This window comes from Cylas formicarius, unplaced genomic scaffold, assembly GCF_029955315.1.
Source record: "Cylas formicarius isolate icCylForm1 unplaced genomic scaffold, icCylForm1.1 PGA_scaffold_6__28_contigs__length_40554024, whole genome shotgun sequence".
In the NCBI taxonomy this organism is placed as follows: domain Eukaryota; kingdom Metazoa; phylum Arthropoda; class Insecta; order Coleoptera; family Brentidae; genus Cylas; species Cylas formicarius.
In genome coordinates this window covers 37,672,087-37,695,013 of record NW_026844347.1, presented here as the reverse complement: position 1 = coordinate 37,695,013, position 22,927 = coordinate 37,672,087, and the positions used below count along the sequence as shown (strand labels likewise).

The 22,927-nt window shown below is 34.8% G+C and overlaps 2 protein-coding genes across 2 annotated transcripts in view; one reads left to right on the top strand and one right to left on the bottom strand.

Moving 5' to 3' along the window:
* The window catches only part of LOC132703035 (roundabout homolog 3), a 292,435-nt gene that overhangs the window by 164,589 nt on the left and 104,919 nt on the right, over positions 1-22,927 (bottom strand). The window lies entirely within an intron of this gene.
* On the top strand, positions 19,361-22,407 carry LOC132704158 (uncharacterized). Its single transcript, XM_060673984.1, has 3 exons — positions 19,361-19,925; positions 21,012-21,671; positions 22,222-22,407. Exons 1-3 carry the CDS (start codon positions 19,521-19,523, stop codon positions 22,405-22,407), a joined length of 1,251 nt encoding a protein of 416 aa, XP_060529967.1. The 5' UTR covers positions 19,361-19,520.

Sequence of the window (22,927 nt, the reverse complement as noted above, 5' to 3'; positions counted from 1 at the left end):
ATTACTGAATTCGGGACATATCTCGAAAACAGATTATCTAAGAAATTTGTTGACTACACCACTGGATTATACCAAAAAATATCTATCTACAGCAGTTTAATTTCTCTATCGAAACATAATAGTCCCAAAAAATGGAAAATATTTCCATTTTCAAATTGAATTTGAAAATTGACTGAAAAGTGCTCGTCGCCAGTCGAATGAAATTTAGTTTGTTTATTTAGGGAACGAATTAAAACGAACAATCGAAACGAACGCGTATTACCCAGCGCGAAAGTAATTTACACAAATGTTGTGTAAAAAGTGGGCGGGGGACCCCCGTACCCCGGAATTTATAATAAATGATAAAATTTTCAAAATAAATAATATATGCAAATACAATACGCAATAAAAGCGCGTTGCATTTTTTATGCACGCCCCTGCACCCCCCTCGGCGTCGACTGTACGGATTTCCTATGTTCGGGAAATAATTTTGTGTTTAACGAATTTTATACGGGACAAAAGGGTACGGCATTTGAATTTAAAGCGATATATATATATATAAAATACGCGATTAACTTTGGAAAATTTTATTTCTCATAGCGTTAAAATTGTCGGTTTTTATTTTAAACGAATATGAAATCACTTTTTTACATTTAATACGATTTTATCACGAAAAGAAAAAATTTTTTTTGAAAAATCGGCAAATTTAATGGTAGGGGAACATTTTTTAAATAAAATATTATATTTGTCGTATTGTGCTACATATCAAGGTATATATAATTTTCTTATGAATAGATATGCTATTTGGGCTACAAAATAAAAATTAAATTTACTTGGTTTTACTTATTAAAGTAACAATATTATTATTTTTCAAAAACAAATTTTTATTCAAATGTGCCCCCGACGATTTTTGGCGATTTTTGGGTTCATTTTAAAAAGAAAACTTCATATGAACATATGTCCTAAAAGTCTTAACATCAGATGGTAAGGTTTTCAAAAATAAAATATTTTTTCTAATATCTGTATTACCAATTTAGATATTTTAAAGAAATTATAATAATATTTACTTTAATCAATAAAAATATGCAATTTAGCAACTTACTGGAATGTAAACATTAAATAAATATTAATACAAAAAACACTCATATTCAAGATATACTAAGTTAAAAACTTGACAGCCATCCTTGAACATAACGCAGATTAATGTTCCCATCTATTATATAATATGAAAAAAAACATAGCATTCTACTAAAAATAAAAAAGAGAAACGATTTTATATAGTTACAATATATAAATGAATCTGTGAATCTGACTTATAATAAGTAGCCACTTAGAAACTTATTTCTTTTTTTAAATGGTTTTAATTTTATTTTATTTTTCAGTTCTAGAAGTAGTGCGTTGGCCACTATAAAAGCAATTTTAAGTTAAAGTTAAATTTTCGCCAAGTTTTAAGCGTGTTTCGTACTCGTGAGTTTTTGAATTAACCAGTAAGTTATTTTTTAGTAAGAACATTGAGTAAAAATTAAGTCAGATTGATATCGTAGATTTAATTTAAACACAATTTTCAAAATTCGTTTTTGTATTACGTAAAGGGGCTGAAGAAGGCAGCACCTCAATCAATTATTCCAGAAGATATAAGTGATTGTACCAGTAAAAAATAAGTAGAAAAAAGTAATTGCTTTTCAGATATTTTAGTTTATTTTAGGATCGTAACTTTTTCACTAACTGTTCGATATGGAAGTTCAACTTTAGATTTAAGTCAATATGACGTAAAGACTGTTTCTAAACAATAGTTTTATAGTAAGTTTATCGTTTGTAGGTAGCAGATCATTATAACTTGGAAAAAGCAAGTATTGTGTTGATTGTTAGTAAAGTCAAGCCACTGTGTCATAAGTCGCAAGTCCGAACTAATGCGGTTGTCGATTTCGTCCTAATTGTTACCTTTAACAAACAAAACTGTATCATCAGCAAAAGAAACGATTTTACCGGAAACATCAATAGTAAGTAGTTGATTTATGTATATAAGGAAAAATATGGGTCCTAGGACTGTACCCTGTGGAATTCCATAGGTTACAGTTCTCGCCTTACTGAAACAGTTATTATTATATTGTTGGCGATTTTTCAGGTAACTTTCGACTAGAGTCATGAAAAAATTATCTATATATATTTTTTATAATTACTTATGATGGAAAATTGATCCCTCAAAATGTTTTTTTTTTAATTTTGATTTTAACAACTTTTTTTTTTATAATGAAAATTTTATGCGCTTTTAATTAAAAAATGGATTAAAAATTAACCGTACGAGATACATTTATGACTTAAAATTATTTGTTTATTTTTGTATTATTAACTAACTTTTAAGTTAACAAATGAAGATTTAACTGATTTCTTGGTAAAAAAATCATGTTTCATAAAATTTCACTATTCGTCATTAGTTTAAACAAAATGAATTTATTTATGACATCGCACCGGGCGCCTAACGCTGTGGAAGCGTCGAGCTGCCGAGCGTCTCGAACTACATTTACGGTTTTATCAGTGATAATTTAAAATAATAATACAAAATATTATTATAAAACAAATTTTATTATTATTTATGTTATTGTATTATAATAATTACTATTCAAATTTAATTTTAAGATATTCCACATTGCAATATTGAAATATTCCTCAATCTTTCCTCAATAAGGGATACCACTCCCATTCCTGTCGGAAATTCTGTACACTTTGATTTCACCCTTTTCATTGGAAAATATGACTCCATCACAAAGCTGCTGTTGCGGCACTTGATAGTTAAAAACAAAACTAAGACGTTGGGGAGTGAGTACGGCTTACGGGAGTGCTTATAATTTCGTCACCATCTTACATCTTACAAGTTACATTTTAATAGTTTGTTGAGATAAATTTTCAAATAAATCTGTAAATATTTAGGAATACCAACTTAATTTGTTTTAATACAATATACCAACTAGAATACGAAAAATGATGAGACTAACCTATATGGTATCATTTTTATTATATTTTACTTTATTTTACGTAGTTAATCTCCTTAGTCAAGTAGGTCAAGTATTCATGGAGTCTATGAGTCGTTGTAACTTAATTTTGTCTCCAATATTTTCAATTTTCTGTGCACAAACGGTACTAATAGTTGGGTATCCCAAATCTCAACCTGGACCTTTTAGTTGAAAATTTAAAACATGAAAACCAAACATTAAACAAAATGCAGCAAGAAAACATAACACAACCTCAAAGTGAATTCCTGCCGCTGAAATCGAATTGCAAATAATAATACAAAAGCCATGTATATAAAAATTTACCTCAAAAATGATTTTCAGTCAAAAGTAAAGAAATTTTCTTTGAAAAAACTGAAAAAATACCAAGGGCAAGGACATGCATCGCTCAAAGCTTTGAAAAAAAAAAGTGCTCTTGTATAAAACGGGCCGCGCATAGTATTCCATTAAAAATAACAAAGTGATGCTACTTTTTCGAAGAAGCGGCAACATGGTTTAGCTGCAAAACCAAATTTTCCGGTCCAACGTGTCAATCACCCTGTATAAAATTTAAATACATTTTTGAAAAAAAAAGTCTATTTCGAGAAGGTCCTCTGGCCGGGTACCACGTAGATCGCGATTCGTGCCATGTCAATCCAGAGAGCTACCGGAAAGTTTTCGCTACCGTGTCGCACGAAGATATTGTTCGGATTTTAAATTCGGCACGCATCGCTTCACCACGCGCAGCAGACATCGACATCGGCAACGCTATCTAGATCTGCCTGCGTTTCGTCCATTTAAATCGACGAACAGGTGCAACGTGACCCGACCGATTTGGCAACGTCGCGGACCGGTCGTCTCCCGTTTCGAGGCGACGGAGCGCAACGTTGCCGTCCGATAATTTACTTTAATTTAAATTACGTTTTTCCATCATTTGGGATCTAATTTTTCAAGAATAAATTTCAATTTCAACCATAAAAATTTTTGTTCATAAAACGTATCAAAAATAACAAGGCGTCTTGTCGATAAGAAAAAAAAAAACGACGAAAATCAAAAATAAGGGAAAAAATAAACTATTTCTTTAACACGGGTTTCTATTTATTTTCTTATGACGATTGGCGAAATTTGTAGTTAAAATTAAAAAAAAAAACATCAAAAACAATTTGGCTTATTGATAAGAAAATGCTTATTAAAGAAGGGAAAGGAAATAAAAATGCCACATTGAAAAGTATTCGCTTCTTAATGCAATAAATCCTCTCATTCATAAAATAAAAACGAAAAAAAAAATCAAAAAGAGAAAAATCAAATATTTGAAGGACGGGGTGAAGAAAAATTCTTTAAAAATAACAACTTGTCTTATTTCTGATATTTTGAGAGAAAGGTACCTTTGCTTAATATGGATTTTTTTTGTAATCATTTTCTTCTAATGTCGGCCGAACTTATTTAATGAAACTTGAAAAACAACATGTAAAATACTAGAAAAATAAAAAAAAAATCACACATATACACAAAACAAAAGCATGCTCTGCTTAAAGACCCTGAAAATAAAAACTTGTCTTATTTATAAGACAAAATGTATGAAAATTAAGAATATGGAAAAATAAAAAACGCGATTTCTGATATTTTAAAAGAATGATTTTTTAAGAATGAAATTTTGAAAAATAGTGTGAAAAAACATAAAGAAAATCAAAAATAGATCATATTTTTGCAAAAAAAAACATTGGCAAAGGTTTGGCGAATTTCTTCATTAAAATTTGAAGAACTGGTCTTATTATACGCAGCGTATCTTAGTTTAATGAAGATTCCTTTCCACTTATTATCTTCTGATGTTGGGGGATCTTCTTCATTAAATTTTTAAAAACAATTTCAAAAAGTCTAAAGAAAAACAAAAATTTCTTTTTTTTTGTCATTGATTTTTAGAAAAAAAAAACGAAAAACTAAATTTTAATTGTTCGGATTTTTTTTTTGCGTCAGAGAGGATTATTGTTTTCCGGCATTGGCCACGATATAACCGGAATGATTTGCTGGATTTCGCTGCGCCACCTGGAGGATTCGTATCGATACGTGCCGCGTATATTGTATATTGTTTGGATTGATAATAAACCGCACAGGCCGTGGGCACGGAAATGCATTTTGGGCCAACGCATAATAACAATATGTACGATATGCTAGTATATAATAATGCTACGAGAATTCGTTAAAATCGAGAAAATGGCGTCAATTTGTCGCAGTGCGGCGAACGACGAAGCGTTCGTCACGAACGAGAGATAAGTCGGCCATTTTAAGTTTAAAATCGGCGATGTTTCGCCATAAGGGACGTCACCAAAGTAAAGAGTCCCATGATGTAGATGTGGCAAAGATGAGAGTGTTTCACGGCATGGGTCGCTAGGGCCAGACAGTTTGGTACATTTGAACTACTCCATATACTTCATATATACTTCGATATAAATCCCATTGTACCTAACATATACGCAGTTATGGAAGAGGTATAAATGGGTGATGGAGGTATACTAGGATATATATGGAAGAATAAGCCAGGCACAAGGAGAAGTTCAAATGTATCGACCAGAACCCGAACATCGATATACCTTCTGGCACAGTGCCAAGTGTTGCCCTATCAATTAGTAGGATATTCGGATCCTCAAGTTTCGTCCGTCAGCCAGATTTTAGGTACCTGATCCTTCCCACCACCGGGCAGTGCTGTTTCCTCATCTTCAGCGTCTGGTGTACATCCTAAAGATATTTTCTAATTTGTTTTCCTCATTTCTTCATTCATAGGGTGTCAGTCGATCATTTCTGCCAAGGCCAATATGACATTCTATCACTGTCATCCAATAGACCAACGCTGGTGTGCGAGTTTTGCTATGGAGGCTTTGATTGTATTCCTTGCGATTGCAGTGATATAGGCAATATAGGCTGTAGTGTCGACTTTGCTCAGTTCTTCACTAGAAATTCCTTCCTTTTCAAAATCACAATCAGAATTAGCACTCTCCATAAATTCGAATCCCAACATCTTGAACCCTTTTGGGGTAGTCAGTGTATCAACGAACAACACGAGGTTAGGCTTACACTCAGCTTGCTCTACCCTGCTTGGCAGATTCTTTCCATAGGGGAGCTCTGCTATGGACATCATGTCTGATGGCATCCAGCAAATGGGTACGCTCCATCACCCATGGCTGCTTTCAGATAAATATGGAACTATCTTATCCTTTCTATTTCTTTGATGTTAAAGACACTAAGGGACGTTGAACGTTGAACAAACAAAATCAAATAAATCACAGTCCGGATCTTTGCTAGAGACGAACGAGAGCAGTTTTTTTATTCGATCACCACTATCGCCTTCAATGAGTCTTAATTAGAGTTAGTGCAGGACTATTGCCCAATTAACAGCCTGGATGGTTTCGCCAAACTCTTGGAGATATCCACACTTAACAAGTCTCAGTAACGCGGGTTCTCCCGCCAAGCAAGTACTGTCACTAACTTCATCAAGTACTTTTTGAGATATTCGAGGTTTAAGATAACACCGGTATAAATTCTTGTTAAATTTAAAGTTGCCACATTGTTGGCAGTAAAACTTATTGCTAACAATACAGGGTGTCCATCAATACGTGGAAATTTTGAAAAAAAAATCGACTCTCTACTACACACTTTAACAGATTTAATAAAACTTCAGAATTTAAATTTAAAGGAACATTTAGATTTTAATTATTTAACTTAATTGAAATATCCAATAATAAAAATAAATATTAAAGTTTATAGGTTAACCAAACAACTATAAGTTATTTAAAATGCAAATGAAATATATACTAGAAAAAAATTGACAACTATTAACTTTTTAAATAGAAATATGAAAAACAACAAAAACACGCAGAAATGTCAAAGTTTGTGTAGACCCTAATGCGTCAAAAAAATTGTGATGTCATAGCCAACTACATTTTTTAATATTTTGACATGTCTTTGTTGTTTTAATGCCAGATGAAACGAGCATTTTAAGAGGAACATGTTTGACTAAACTTTATGGACAGAATTAGCGAACCTTATTAGTTTTTTTTTTATAGATTTATTTATTCAAATTCGTTACTTTAGTTAGTTAGCTAATAAGTTTGAATTATTTATTTTTGTTATTAGGTATTTCCAATCGAGCTAGATAATTAATAATAATAATAATAAATAGCCTTTCTTATAACAAAAAAATACAATATTAATATTTTTCAAAACAAAGTAAACAGGTAGCTCAAAAGCGGCGCAGTCTAGCTTTAAATAGCTAGCTACTCTACTGACCCGCTAAAGAACTATTTATATAATTACTAAATCGCGCACTATTTATTGAAATAAAAAATCGATGAACCACAAATAAAATATCTGCAAAATCAGAAGAACAAGATAACTCTAATACACACTATAGAAAATGCAATTGAAGATAAAGATAATTATTTGCTAATAACATAATTAGCAATAGCTTATTAGGAAAATTATAATAAACATTTTTTTAAATGAATATTAATTTAAGTTACTGAAACACGAATTGCGTTGAATGTGAAAGATCTACGAAACAATTCACTCTGATGATGTGGCATCGTTAGTCTTTATCTGTATCTTAAATTCACAGAGTGGATAGTACTCCTAGGAGTAAGCCGTTCTCTCTGCAAAGTGGGTGAACCGAGGTTATGGATAATTTTCGTAACAAATATGTTGAAATGAAGAGCTCTTCTTTGTTCCATTTAAAGCCAATTAAGTTGACCATATGCAGCAGATACATGGTCATATTTTCGAAGACCCACACAAGCGTTGTGAAACCTTTGAATACGGCACCTTTCCTCGTTATCAATAAAAAACCAAACATTACATCACAGCGGTTAAAATGTGAGGGAACCAGTGACTCACATAATTGTTTCCTTAGTCTAAAATTTAAAATATGCATCTTACTATATAAGATTTTTAGTGAGAAATATATATGAAAGACATTTTTTAAATATTCAATAAATCTTAGATCACAATCTATGATCACGCCCAAATTTTTTGCTAAATCGACAACTGAAAGTTTAATATTATCTAACGTTATATTAATATTTTGTTTAAGTAGCTTAACTTAATTTCTTAAGAAGGTGACCTTTATTTTAATCAAGGATTCCAAAAACGTCGAAATATATAGGGTGTTCCATTTAAAATAACCAAGTTGATGTCGGGTGGGACACTTTTGGGACACCCTGTATCAAAAAATTTATTTGCGATGGTTCCCAGCATGTAACTAAAACAATTACGCCTTAATAACTGCTCAATCTGAGCCTCTACAACTTATTTCAGCCCCTGTAAAAGTTTGTCTTATGTCTGACAAGAACAGTTTGTGTGGTTCTAACCATAATCTTAAATTTAAATTGCCAATGAAGCCGCTTACAACGATTTGCTTGGATTTTGAGTTTATGTTTGAAACAAATAGCTTACATGCTTCACATAAACAATATATGATGGTAGTGGCAACGCCGCTCTAAGCGAATTGGATGGTTATACTTAGAAACCGACCATCTTGGGAAAGAGGCGCTGGGCTGCGTGATGCACTGATGCTAATGACGCGTGTGTGGAGAATACAAAGGGAAAAAAGAAGCATTTGTTTGCGAAGCCGTCTTTATTGAAAAGTGCACGTTGAGGTGAGCCTCGCGGGTAAGAGGCGGCGCGACAGGTGTTAATGAGTCTTTTCCAAAGAGTGGGAGTCGTTTTGGACCATGTGCCGTGCGGTCAAAATAATGGCGAATTAACGAGGCCCGTAGCTTATGGTCTCGTTGTCTGCTGCTCGTTGTTGACTTCCCGTATAATTTCGCGTTTTGGGTAAAACCCCCCCACCCCACTCCCCTAGGCCAAAGCAATCGCAAATGGCGGGCGCTCGTAATGACCTCGTAATGGCTGAGAAATGGGTTTAACATCGGTGCCGTATACAGGGTGTCGTCCATTTAACGTCATAACTTATTTATTTTCTAGGAATTTTTTGAAATGCTCTTTCGAACTGAGGTGGCTTTTACTTGATGAAAATCCATTTATCGAAATAAATAAGAAGTAAAAGTTCAGATCTTCAGATGCTTTTTACAAAACTTCTGGATTCCTCCTGCGTCGGTTTTTGCTTAGTCGAAATTGCTGACGTTTCGCTGTTGGCTTCTTCAGAGCTTGACTGAAACAGAGTGAATTATTAGGTGAAAATTCCTAAAAAATATGGCTAATTGGCTTAAATGCCATTAAACACCGCATCAAGAGCTACAAATTTTGTATTTACGGTTTTCGTAGGCTGTTGAAAATCACTATTCCTCTCCCTCAAAGCGATGACGTCATTTAAGATTACAACGTACTGCATGGTTACAGAAAACAATTTTTTCCCGAAAACCATTTAGCCGCTTTATACAGGGTGCATACAAAATATAATTACATCGAAGAAAATAATTTAAAAAATGATTACCTGGGTTTTGTAGGCTAGGCATCATATTTATCATATAAACAAGTCTTCCTTTCTATGGTGTCAAAAGTACTAATACCATTGATTATTATCTCTAAGAAAGAACATAATGGCGCCTTTAGTAATTCTTATTCAATGTGGCTAAAATGAGACCAACCAACGGGAAATATTTTCTAAAAATTTTCTTTTGGTACTTTAATTGGTCGAAACTAGACTCACACCTGTTAGGATAATTAAGCGATTTATTATTTCGAAAGCAATAAAAATAGAAATAAAAATGTCGAGCGTTTTTTCGTACTTATAATAGAGTTCGGACAATATTAAAACAAATATACTGCCGGACACTGGCAGAAAACAAAAATTGTTGACCTATTTCAGAACTATAGGGAATAATACTATAATACTATATTTTGCAATAAACTGAAAATGCCGTTTTAGCTACAAATCAATCAGATAAAAAGCTTGTTAAAAACAAGATCTGTCGTTTGGAAACCTTAACGGGAGCAGTCGGTAGGATTTGGGGTAGTAGCAGCGCTACGCAAGTAAGGAATCCAATAAAAAAAAATAGAGTAACGATTAAGAGAAAACAAAGTTAGTGCCCAAACCGAAGGGTCAGTCATCAAGCGAATTACAGTCACAAATCACGCGAAATGTTAACAAAGTGTCAACCAATAAAAATGTTAAGATAAAAAACTAACGAAAACATTTTTTTGTGAGCCCTATTTTAAACAAGATTGCTTTCGAAAAATCGCCACTGGGCGGGGCAAGTTCGTAGCGCGTAGCGAGAAGCAGCTTTTTATTATAAAAAGAAAGAACTTCGCGGTTTCGTATGGTAAAGAGACGCATTATTTTTCTATCGTGCTCCTGCGGACCACTATGGAACTTTCTCAAAACCGATGTAATTTAATTGTGCACGCACCCGGTATAAAATGTCCTTCACATCTCGTCGAACTTCAAAGTTACAGCAAACATCGGTAAATATTAAAATTGACACAAATAATAGCGTTGTCGAATGATATTTTTTCAAATATCTCGCGCCCTGTATAATTGACGAAACCGGAAACTCTCTCATGACACGGTTTACTATAGATACTGTTCAAATAAAATTCATCTTTAACGGTTTTTCATTTATCGCCAATAATTTACCAACAAAAACGGAAATTTTTAGGATATTTTAGATTTTTTGCCCATAGACGACACACTCTGTATATGATACAATCATTGTTCGAAGTAGAGGTTATAGCCCTGGTTTTTCCTCGCGTCCTGGTTCAAAAATTTTTTGAAAATAGGAAATGGTTATCGAGAAAATAAGTTTCTTGTGAAACCATACAGTGCGGCGTAATAATCATTGACGTCATCGCGTCTTGACAGCCCCTTGATAGACGATGCGGCCTATGACACCGTTTGAACCGATTAGCCATATTTTTTACGATATTTGATTTGCGGCAAATAATTTACTCTGTAAAAAACAATTTTCTAGATCTTTTACACTTTTGCCATTAATTTGAAAACCCTGTATATAATCGAAAAAATGCCTAAAATAAATGTTATTGGCAGTTAAAGAATTTTGCCAATCGGATGAACGATTATGGAGGAAAACATATTTTTCTGGAAGCTAAAATAACCCAAAAAAAAAAAAATAAATATATTTAAAAAAATACTTGGTAATATTTGATTGCGCCCAATTTCTATAGTTTAAATGTGGACACGGACTTTTACTTCTCTTCTAAATTTGAAGTTGATATCTGCAAATTTAGACCACCTAACACATTTTTCATTTAGCACGGAATATCGGGAACACCCTGTACAATAGGTCAAAATCTTAAATACAGAAGTTTTTGCTGTCTACGCGGTCTATATCGCAAAAAAAGGGAGATCTGAATCATAGTCTTACAGTTAAAACCAATTTTCCATAATGGGGGGAACAATTTTGTAGTTTTTTTTGAATTTGCGGCGCACCCTGTATATTTTTCAAAAATTGTCAAGAACAAAAGTTTATAGAGCCGTATCTGCTGCTTCTTCAGGTTCAAGAATTTTTTTGGTCACGTAAACAGTTTTTAAAAAATGATGTTTTTTGTAGACCCTTGCACGCGTGACTTTTTATTTTTTTAGAAAGATTGCTTCAAATTTCGGACACTTATCGTGTTTCATAGCAAGGTCCAAAAAACAATCGAAAATCGCGAAAAACAGATGGATACCGGCGTCAGATTAGGGCAATTTCTTGCAAGCTTATGTGCCTCCTGGATGATTAACAAGCAAACAAATTTCAATTTTGTAGCTCCAACGGTTCGAAAGTTATTCAGAAAAATCCAAAAGACGAGAACGGAGAACGGACAAACGGACAAAAAAAAAATTTTTTTTTCGACGGTGATATCATTTCTGTACCAACGGCGATCCCGTAGGACTTACTGTTACCGAGACATAAAATTTATATACGAAAGAAAAGTTAAAAATTATAATAATACGGTTTTACATAAGTCAGCAAAAACATTGAGCAAAATCTACATATACGTATAATTACAAAGGCACCGCGACGTAAGACAAAAACGCTAACCATTATTAAAATTGGTAAAAAAGACATCAAATGAGATCCAGCAGAAGTGATTTGACGTCAATAGAGAATTGTCTCTCCGACAGCTCTCTGACGCTTTGAGGCAATAGATTGAAGAATTTAGGTCCATAACAATTCTTATAATTTTTGCAATTCTTGAGTAATTAATCAACATATCATTTCTGTTTCTGGTAAGATGGTGGCAAACATTAATAATAATAATAGAGAACACCTTCATAATTCATTATCTAAAATTTGCACTAAATGATAAACATTAATTTGACAATTCTACTTTTACTTGTTAATTTATGTGCAGTTCCTGAAGATTACAATTTTTATTTTAGGTGACGGGTAAGGGCAAAAAAGGGAAACCTAGCCCCTCCACTTATTCAAAAGAACTCATAGGCGTGCGTATAATTATTTCATACCGCATACCGATTTAAAGTAGTAGCAGCCTATATGGTGATTGTCTTTTCTTTGTCAATTACAGGGAAGTTTCTTACTATAGTATACCATGACCAGAAATATAGCGCTTTTACAACCGACATCGTGATTAACTGTGGCTACTATTTGTTACTCCAAAACCGCAGGCCCTTATAGAACACCCTGCTTCATTACCTTTCTACATAGTATCATTATTAATATACAAAATATTAAATATATTAATAATAATAATAACAATAATAATCACCTAGCCACTAATCGTTCTCGATAAATATTTTGTTCTTTTTTTACTCGTTACTCTTTCGCGAAGGTCTGAGGTTAAGGTACTCTAGAATACTTAAAACGTCAAGACACTATATTTTTGGTTGTACAATACCTATTTAATTGTGTTGACCGCAATCTTGATCATTTTTTAGCCGGGAACCAGACCACGATCTTAGAATCGTTTTCGCGCGTTTGACGACGCACACCCCCTCCACGTGGTCAATATTTGAGCGCGCGCCGCTGCATTTATGCGCGGCATATTTAATTCGGACGCGATTCGCATTCCGAACACCCAAACACGACGCTTCGGGAAAATAAAATATTTTATGCAGGACCCCGGCTGGGGGGGGTCCCCCCGCCTATCAACCAGTATTTTTCATCTCGTTACGACATACCGACGGCCAGGGTGAAATTAATTATTCTAAAAGGGTTCCAGCGCCACTGTGTTCGGTTGGGAAGGGGCCGAGGGGGTCACTTACGGCCGACGTGACATGTGATCTCCGATCGGACTGGTATAAGGCCCCAGTAGTACGACCTAGAGTTTAATAATAATAATAATATCTTTATTATCCTACATATTTAGAATACAATCAGTGTATTATGGATTTCGTCAAGTAGATCATGCAAATGAGGCAGAAAATTACATTAAAAAATTATATAATGAAAATATATGACAGAGCACAACAATACAGTTATTATAGGCATTATTGAAAATTCTGACAGTTTTTTCTTTCTTTTCTTTAGTAAGCTGGAATTGAAAACGAAAAATCCACAAAATAATTGACATGAAATGGAATTCAAGCTGCGTCGCGCTAAGGGAAGTGGTATCAGAATTAAATATCTCAAGAGAATCTGTGATCAGAATTTAAAAAAAACACGGCTATCATTTTTTGAAGTATAACCTTTATCAAGTGGACCCCTCATTTACCACTTGATCATAAAAAATTAATGTATATATATTTTTTATAAGTACTTATGATGGAAAATTAATCCCTCAAACGATTTTTTAAAATTTTGATTTTAACAACACTTTTTTTATAATGAAAATTTTAACCACTTTTAATTGAAAATTTGTCACATTTCATAAATTTATTTCTTTGTATATATATATATATATATATATATATATATATATATATATATATATATATAGATTAAATTTGTATGATCAAGTGATCACTTGATGTGATCTTACCCAACATCCTTATGAAGCTGACTTTGAAACATGACTTCGATATTGTAATTGCCTGTTTAGGCCGTTTAAACTTTACAGAGTGCCTTAAGAGGGTCCCGCTTTTTTGTGTCACCCGGTATACTTTGACAATTTAGAAAATAAACTTTTATTCTATCGCAGTTTCATTCTACTTGACAAAAAAAAATCAAAAAATATACTAATTACAAAATACAAAAAACTACACATTTTAGGTTGTTTAGGCTATAAAAATGTTGAATGGTGTGACAATGGCGATTACCTGCGTGAATTGTAAATTAGGCCTGACAAAAATATATTTAAAGTTGCATTTGAAGCTGTGAATGCCACTTCAGGTTCAATGTATTCCTTGTCCTAAATAGATAATTTCTTCTGGTTCAAATTTTAGAAAGGTATCTTTTGATCCGTTTTAAACAGAAACGTTTCGATAACATAGCGAAAAATTAGAAGAAGATGAAGAATGATGATGATCGTTTTTCTAGAATATCGAAACTTCTGCTCAAATAATAATTTACTCTGCTTACTTGTGTGATTTAACGCAACTTTAACACCATTTTGATTGTGGCAAAATGAATCATATCGACCAAATGTTCCGCGAGAGGCGAGGATGGTTTAAAAAAAATCCCGGTGAGTACAGCGGCGCACTTATGCATAGCAGTGCACGGGCGATGAATAAAACATCCAATTTCCCTCCCCCCAACCCCCTGACCGGGAAGCGTTATAGTATCGCTTCGGGGAAGAATGGGCCGAGATTGGAATTATTACAGAAAAAGAAGTTTCGATTTAAAAATCCATTGAAAGGCGAGTGTATCGGAAAATCCCTGTGCGGGGTTGTGGGAGGGTTGTTTTTCAACGAAAAGCGAGATAAAATGACGTCCTGCCATCGCATCGAATAAAAAATTTAAAGCACTGAAAAGTTGGATGCTGAGACCGACATTTTGAAAGTTTGGGCTCGCTAGAGACTAAATCTGGAGAATAGAGTGCTCCACCGAGAAAACAGCCTGCCTAATAATAATAATAATTTTTCAGGTCATGTACAGGGTGGCGGAATTCTATGAGTATTATAAAAAAAGATTTGAATACAAAAGTTAATTTTTTAAAGAAACTTCCACAGGCCACTGTAATGCTTTTTACAAAACTTCTGGATTCCTCCTGCGTGGGTTTTTGCTGAGTCGAACTTGCTGACGTTTCGCCAATCATCCTGTTGGCTTCTTCAGAGCTTGACTGAAACTGTGATGTCTCGCTAAATGTTACTGTTCTCAATTTTTTTCAAATTAAACACCCTGTATATTTTTGCATTTTTGTCAAGCTTTTTAAAAGACGATATATATATATATATATATATATATATATATATATATATATATATATATATATATATATATATATATATATACAGATATATAACGGTGGTCTGCGATGGACTTTTTAAACGGTTTTCTCAATTGTGAAGCAATGTTTTATGAAATTGATGAATCTATAATCATTTATTTAAAATACTGCAAAAATTAAAGATTATTTGATTTTTAAAGGAGTAACCTTTAACAAACCGTTTTGAAAATAAAATTAATAATTTTATGTTACATTGTCCACATGTCCACCATTTTGAATAATGCAAGTGTAGTATATATTAACTGTATTTAGTTTAATATATAATTGTGGCTTATTTTCGTATATATCTCTTTTAAAGTGCACGGGGTTTTAATCCGGGCTGAATGCTGGCCGGTTGATGTCATTTCGCCCGAAGCTAATAATGAAGAATAATAATAAAAAAAAAGGTTTAAATAAGCTAAAACCATATGGTATTAAGGAAAAGTAAGGTAAACCTTGGTAACCTTAAAACCAGAAGTGTCACTTTATTTCTTATTGAAAACGGCAAAGGTTGAGACACCTTTGACAGCAGCTATCCTAACTGATGCATACTTCTCAAAAAAACTCAGAACGGTATTTTGAAAAGTCAACAATCTCATCAATATCATTATAAGTGTAGGCACGGTCTCGAATAATAACCAACAGAAAAGCGTTATAATGAAAAGGTTTGTAAAACGGTATTGCCTGGAATCTTTCGATTTAAAGGCTACAAGATGGTAAGCAGCAAACATGCATGCACCAGATAAGACTTTTTGAAACGTTTTTCATTCAGTAAGTAATAATCTATCTGGTCAAAGGCTTTGTATATAACGTCAACTTGACCTTCCTTTTTCCGGAAGTCACAGACATAAGAAGACAGGGAACAAAAGTTGGTGATACATGATCTTTTCGCATAAAAACCACGTTGTTGCGTAGAGAGTTTATTGCGCATTTGAGCAAAGTTACAATTATGTAAAATAATGTCCAACATTTTCGAAAAATTGTGGATAGGATAAACTTTAGCAATTTTCCAAGGTTCTGCAAGTACGATCAATTATCGGCTCAAAATGCGTCCAAGCCTAACGGGAGTGGAGGAAAACACTGAATGCAGAGGAAAAGCCAAATATATGACCAAATTCAGAAAATGGTGGTTATCAAAACAACTGTGTCTAACTGCTTTGACTATTAGACTAAGACTAAAGAATCTTGCTTGAATTTTTTCAGTAGTCGTCAGGTATGTCGTATGTAGATGTTAAGATAATCTGTGGTCAGTGACATCAATCGAAAACGGGGGAACAAAACACTCCGCAGTTCCACTACGCACCATTACAGGTTTCGCATTGTTGTCCTCAAGCCTTTTGTTGCGGCCATGTTGCCGCCGCCATTGTTCCCATTATCCCGGAGCGGATTTTAGGGAATCAGGCGTTGGCGTCGGGATGCGTATAAAATAGTGCCCAGTTTCCGAATTTTTTTTCGAGGTTTATTGTTATTAAAATTTTTGGACATGGCCATAAATTTGTCAAAATAAATTTTTTTGGTGAAAATGCAAAAAACAAAATACTTTCAGTTTGTACGGGGTGTATTATTCGACACTTTTGCAGGGCATTGGGATTGTCGTCAATTTTTTTTTTATTATTTTAATTGTTTTCTAGCGATGATACTATTGTTATTTGGCCTGATGCTCAAGAATCCCTCCCCGACTTTAAGTTATTTGCAGAATTTATTTTCATCAAAAACATATTTTTATTTGATATAAAAGCATATTTGTTATTTGGTTCCTCCTAGTTCCAGGTGATAGCTACTCTTCTAGCACCGCTTCTAGATGTGGTAAATTCTAAAATAGACCTTAATTATGTTAAAAATGTAAGCCTCGAAATATTCTAAGAATAAGTACCCTTCGTAACTCCTTAGTCTTCGTAATACTTCTGATTTTTTGATATTGGACACCCATCATCCTCATTATCATCAAATATTCGAATTGATTCGGCTAATTTCAAAGCCATTTGACCATATTATCCTCCCTCATTTCGTTTTGAACTAAAGTGTCCATAACGCCCGTTTTTACTTATTTCTGATGTAAATAAATCAGCAGCACTACACACAAACACATAATATATCAGTATCACTATCGCTGTCATCGCCTGTTGTATTATTATTATTTGTTCTATATTATTTGCAATATGGATGTACGATTGTTCTGCTTTTTCTATATGTTTAACAGAATTTGCCCAACTGTGTGGAGGGATGTTAAAAACACGGGGAATGGCAGATTTCAGTTGGTGCCAAACATGTTCAATGGGATTAAATATACAGTGGTAAAGTGGAAGCCTTAAAACTGTATGTCCTAGATTTTTTGCATAATTGCCACAGACGTATTCCTTTTGTAGGTTCCAGCTTTGTAGAACCTCAATTAATTGCTTTTTGGTACAATCTACGTGAAAATAAATGTCGTTATTATACATTTAGTTTTGGATTGTTGCTTTTGTGTCACATGAAGAAGGGGTTTTAGTGAACTGTCTACTGTGATAACTTGCATTGTCCATTACAATGACGCTATTAGTAGGAATGTTTGGTAGAACCACATTTCAAATAAACCAGCGGTGGTGTCTTCATGGTAATCCAGAAAAGAATCTTAGGTATATTCCAGTCGCCATTTTCGAATTCTAAAAGATTCCATTAAAACTTGCCTTTTGTCAATTTTTTAAAATCTAAATGTAGGCACGCTTTGTTCCTTGTATCATTGGTAAATTTTGCGCCGTATTATATCTTGATCACTTTCATCTACACTCGAGAAAATGTCAGCGTCGCTTCTTTTTTTCCTCGCTGAAATGGGATTATTCACAATTTTCCATACAGTTGATATTGGAATTTTCGCTTCATCTAATGATGCTTGCTTGCTGGCACCACGTTCAATGAGAGTAAAATACACATTGTTTATAACTTCCTCAATCTCAATAGATACACTACACTCGCACAATTCGCACACAGGTACATTCCAATGCCTAGAGGTATATACTGAGTTGAAGGAAGTAAGGCACGTAACATAATTGAAATTTATTAATACTTATATAGTTTCAGTCGTACAGTGTAATGTAGTACACATTTCTACAAATATTTGTATTACTAATAATTTCTTTACTTTGTCGCAAGTCTATTGCATATATTCTTTTGGTCTCCTTTCTTACACATGCTTGGAACTCCTGTCTTGTATTTGGTCCTTCAAGTGTTCATGGTTGCCCCTTCCTTAAGATGAATATACAGTTCTCTTCAACTTTTCCGGATGCTTGATATTTTGGTTCTGTGCTTCTAAGATAACATTTTAAATAAGTTTCGAACTTCATATCTCTATAAAAGTCGCTGGTTCTAATCTAAACATTCTGTCACTTGATCACATATACGTCACGACTCGGCTGTTGGCGGATCGACTGTTACAAATCACCCCCCCGGCCGAACCCGAACGCCGCTCGGGATTTTCGACAATTTGCTACCGTCTCGAAATATTACCAGCGATAAAACGCGCATTCGTTTACTCTCGACACGTACACCCGGTTAAGAAAAAAAAAATCGTAATTGTTAAAGAGCCGGGACCCGAATACTGATCGTCAGTCCTCCCCCCACCGACGGTATTCAACTTCCAAATTACTTTTTTTTCCTGCACGCGCGACATCCGACTCGTCGTAGCCGCTACCGTTTCTTTTTTTTTACGTCGACCGCAAACCTTATTAGCATTCGGTTTGTTTCTGACAGATTAGAGAATAATTGGATTCCTCGACGCTTTTGAATTTTAATACGGTTTCATTTAAATAATTTGATTAGTTTTCGGCGATTTTGATCCCCGGCGAGGAGATCTTCGCGAACCAGAGACTGTCCGCCCATACACGATGGTCACTTGAAAAGTTTCCCGCCTCACCCTGAAGATGGCGACACCAGTTACTAAAAGCGAGCGATCGTAGTTGTGCCCCTCTCAACAGATGCATTAACCCATATTATCTCAAGCATAAAAAAAATAAAAAAATACTTTTTTGCTCTGAAATGATTTGTTTTGTTAAGGCCGGTCCAGACACTCCGTTTTGCACAACGTTTTGTCTCCGCAGTTCAAGACATTGCAGACAAAACGTTGCGTGTGGACCGGAAAACTGCGCAGTTTTGAGTCCGTCGGGAGGACTGCACAGTTGCAGCGATAACTGATCTCGTGAGCTCTGAAAACCGTGACCTGCGCAGACATGTCGTTGCGTGTGGACACTTACTCCGTTTTCCAATCCGTTTTGTTCCTCAGTTTTCTCTAATCATCCGACCATGGCAGATCTGCGGCAATGTTCTCGCGAGTTTTTGACGGATTTTATTTCACATTATGAAAGTTTTCCGTGCCTTTGGCGAGTTAAATCTAAAGAGTACAGTGACAGGGACAAAAAGGGGGAAGCGTACGAGAGATTGGTTGAAAAGTTCAAAGAAATAGATGTCAACGCGAGCAGGGAGACAGTGGTGAAGAAAATCAATTCTTTGAGAAGCGTTTATCGCAAAGAATTGGCAAAGGTAAACAAATCGATTCGATCTGGGGCTGGAGAAGACGAAATTTACAAGCCATCTCTGTGGTATTTCGATTTGCTGCATTTTCTCAATGATCAGGAGACACCAAGGCCGTCGAGGAATACCATGGACGAAAGTGAAGAGTCTGTAAACTGCGACGAATCATCACAACTGGTAAGAAAAAAAACAACAAAATTTCCTATTATTACCTAATCGCTTTATTAACTGAAACATATTCTTTTATTTAATAGGTACAATCAGCTTTTACAATGTTTATTACAAGTGTCTACTAAAAAATTACAAGTACCAAATAATTATTTATGTACGCCATTCATTGTTTAAAGTTATAAATCTATCTTGCCAAGGAACAGACCCCTCATTGTTCAAGTACTCCTTGAAATGATCTCTGACCCCGTTAGCATTGTTCAACATGTGGCCTCTTGGTCCACGCTGTAGGTCGTGCACTAATTCTGGGTTACATCTTTCACCTAATTGAACAGTACATTCAGAAATATTTTCCTGATCCATACTTTCTGGAGGGGTGTAGTTTTGGGGGGACTTTCTCCGCAAAAAGTTGTGTAAAGCGCAACACGCAAGAACTACAGTATCGACGTTGTGCATCTTTAAATTAATACTTGTGTGGAAAATACGAAATCGGGAAGCCAAAATGCCGAATGTGTTTTCAACAACACGCCTCGCCCTAGATAGGCGGTAATTAAAAATTCTTCGGTCCCTTGTTAATGTTTCTCGTCGATATGGTTTGAGAAGGTCTGGACGCATATCGAAGGCTTCATCCCCAACAAAAACATATCTTAAAACTCTGTTTGAACTTCCAATGGATCGGGGTTTTGGAATTTTTAACTCGTTGTTAACGAGTTTTTCATAAAATTGAGTGTTATTTATGACTCCTCCATCTGAGATCCGACCGTTTGTTCCTATATCACAATACAAAAACTCGCAATTGGCATTGGCTATTGCCATAAGAACAACACTGTGTGTTTTTTTGTAATTGAAATAATAGGACCCACTTCCTTTAGGTGGCACAATTCTAATATGTTTTCCGTCAATTGACCCTAAACAATGAGGGAACTGCCACATTCTTTCAAACTCCGCTGCAATTTCCATCCACTCCTCTTCAGTCTTGGGAAACTGAAACAAAACAAAAAAAGAAGAAATATTGCAAGAGTTTCATCATTGAAAATTTGTAAAAATAATAAAAATATGGAGATCAATAATACATTTATTGTTTAATATTTTCAGGTGGAAGACGATGTGCAAGAAACTGTTATTGACAGTGGGCTCAGTGAAGCTGCTACTACCCCTGCTACTCCTGCTTCCGAAGCATCTACGAGTACTTCCCATTCTGTCAATACCTCGCACAAGTTAACTCGTAACAAGAGGAAGGCTGTTGGGAATGATGATGGCACAATTGAAGTCCTGCAGGTGATAGGGAAGAAACTGGAATCGCTACAGGCAGATGATGCATTTCAGGTATTCGGAAAACATGTGGCTAATAAACTCAGAGAAGTCCCGAATTCACAAAACATAATTGCTCAGAAACTAATTTCCGACGTTTTATTCGAAGCTGAGTTGGGTACGCTTACCAGAAATTTTCGAATTGTTGACATGAAAAGCCAGCGACAAGATGATTTTGGTTCAATGAATGCCACGAATTATTGGCCTCAACAGAATACGCCACATCAAATCAGAATGCAACAAAATCTTTCTTCACAAGTTGGACAATACCACTCCTTCTCGCAGCAGCCGCAGCCTATGCCACATAACTACGTCCCAGAACAAATACCTCACACTCAGGAGTATGAAACAATTGGGAAAATTCCGGCAGTTTCATGCATCATCCCACAGCAAGGTGAACAAGATGTACAGACACGCGCCCACCAAGCCCCTGCCCACTCTCCCGTTGGAACCTACTTGTCATCATTTCAACCAAACTGAAGTATACTTGCGTGCATTTCTATTGCTTACCATAATAACTTTTCTACAATAATAAAGTTTATAATGTTCAATTAAATAATAAATCGTTTATGGAAAATAACAATATTTCTTACCTTCAAGTAATCCTTCTTCAGCACCTTGTAGATAGCTTCACATGTTTCGGGAATGATTTCACTTAGCGATTGTTTTGATATAATTGTTGTGAACTCCAGGTCTTTGTAACTTCTGCCGGTTGCCAAAAATCTTAAAGTTGCTGTTAGCCTTTCATGTGGTGATATTGCTGCTCTCATACAAGTATTTTCTTTCTTGATATGCGGTGTCACTAATTCCAATAAGTAAATATACGTGTCCATGTCCATTCTCAAGTAGTTTCGCCAATCATTAGGTTCGTCACGTAATTCACTCAATAATCTTATATGGGAAAAGTCCCGCCTTTTTAAAAGCCATTTCCGTGACCATTTTGAACGAACGGTTCCTCTGATATGTTCCAATCTTTTTTTTTTTTACAATACAGCAGGCGAAAATTGACCACAGGAGAACCTCCTCCATGGCGATATCACACAAAACTGAGCGGAAAATACAAGACTGCACCGTCAAGACTGTACCGTCTGGACGCTCAAAGTTGCAACGGTTTCATTCCGTCTTAAAACTGCGCGGATTTAAAACGTTGTGCAAAACGGAGTGTCTGGACCGGCCTTAACACTTAAGAATACATCACATGTGTCAAAAAAAAACTCGAAACATACAAAAAAATACTGGTGCGTAAACGAACCACTGGGAAAAAACATTAAATAATGTTTTGGGGCACATAAGAAGAAACATATAATTTATACATAAATATGCAAAAAAAAGTTGAAACTCGACAGAAAACAACCAAATAGAACCTGATTTGATACAAAAAAGCGCATAATATTTTATGGTGCTTGAGCGCACCACTGGTAACATACGGTTTCATTTTTGGTGATATTTTGCGAAGCATGAAGTATGTAAATGCACATTACACTTATTACAAACGTAAATTGTGTGGCTGTGGCCGATTCTATATCTCCTTCGGGCTTTATTAGCATGAACAATCATGAGGTGACCTTGATTATCATAACGCACTTCATCCATGGCAGGTGCAAGATTTCCTTGAGTAATTGTTTTATCAGTTTTTAAAAGTCGCAAAGCAACGTAAGATTTAAAATCAAATCAATCATGTCGTCATCAAAAAACATAAA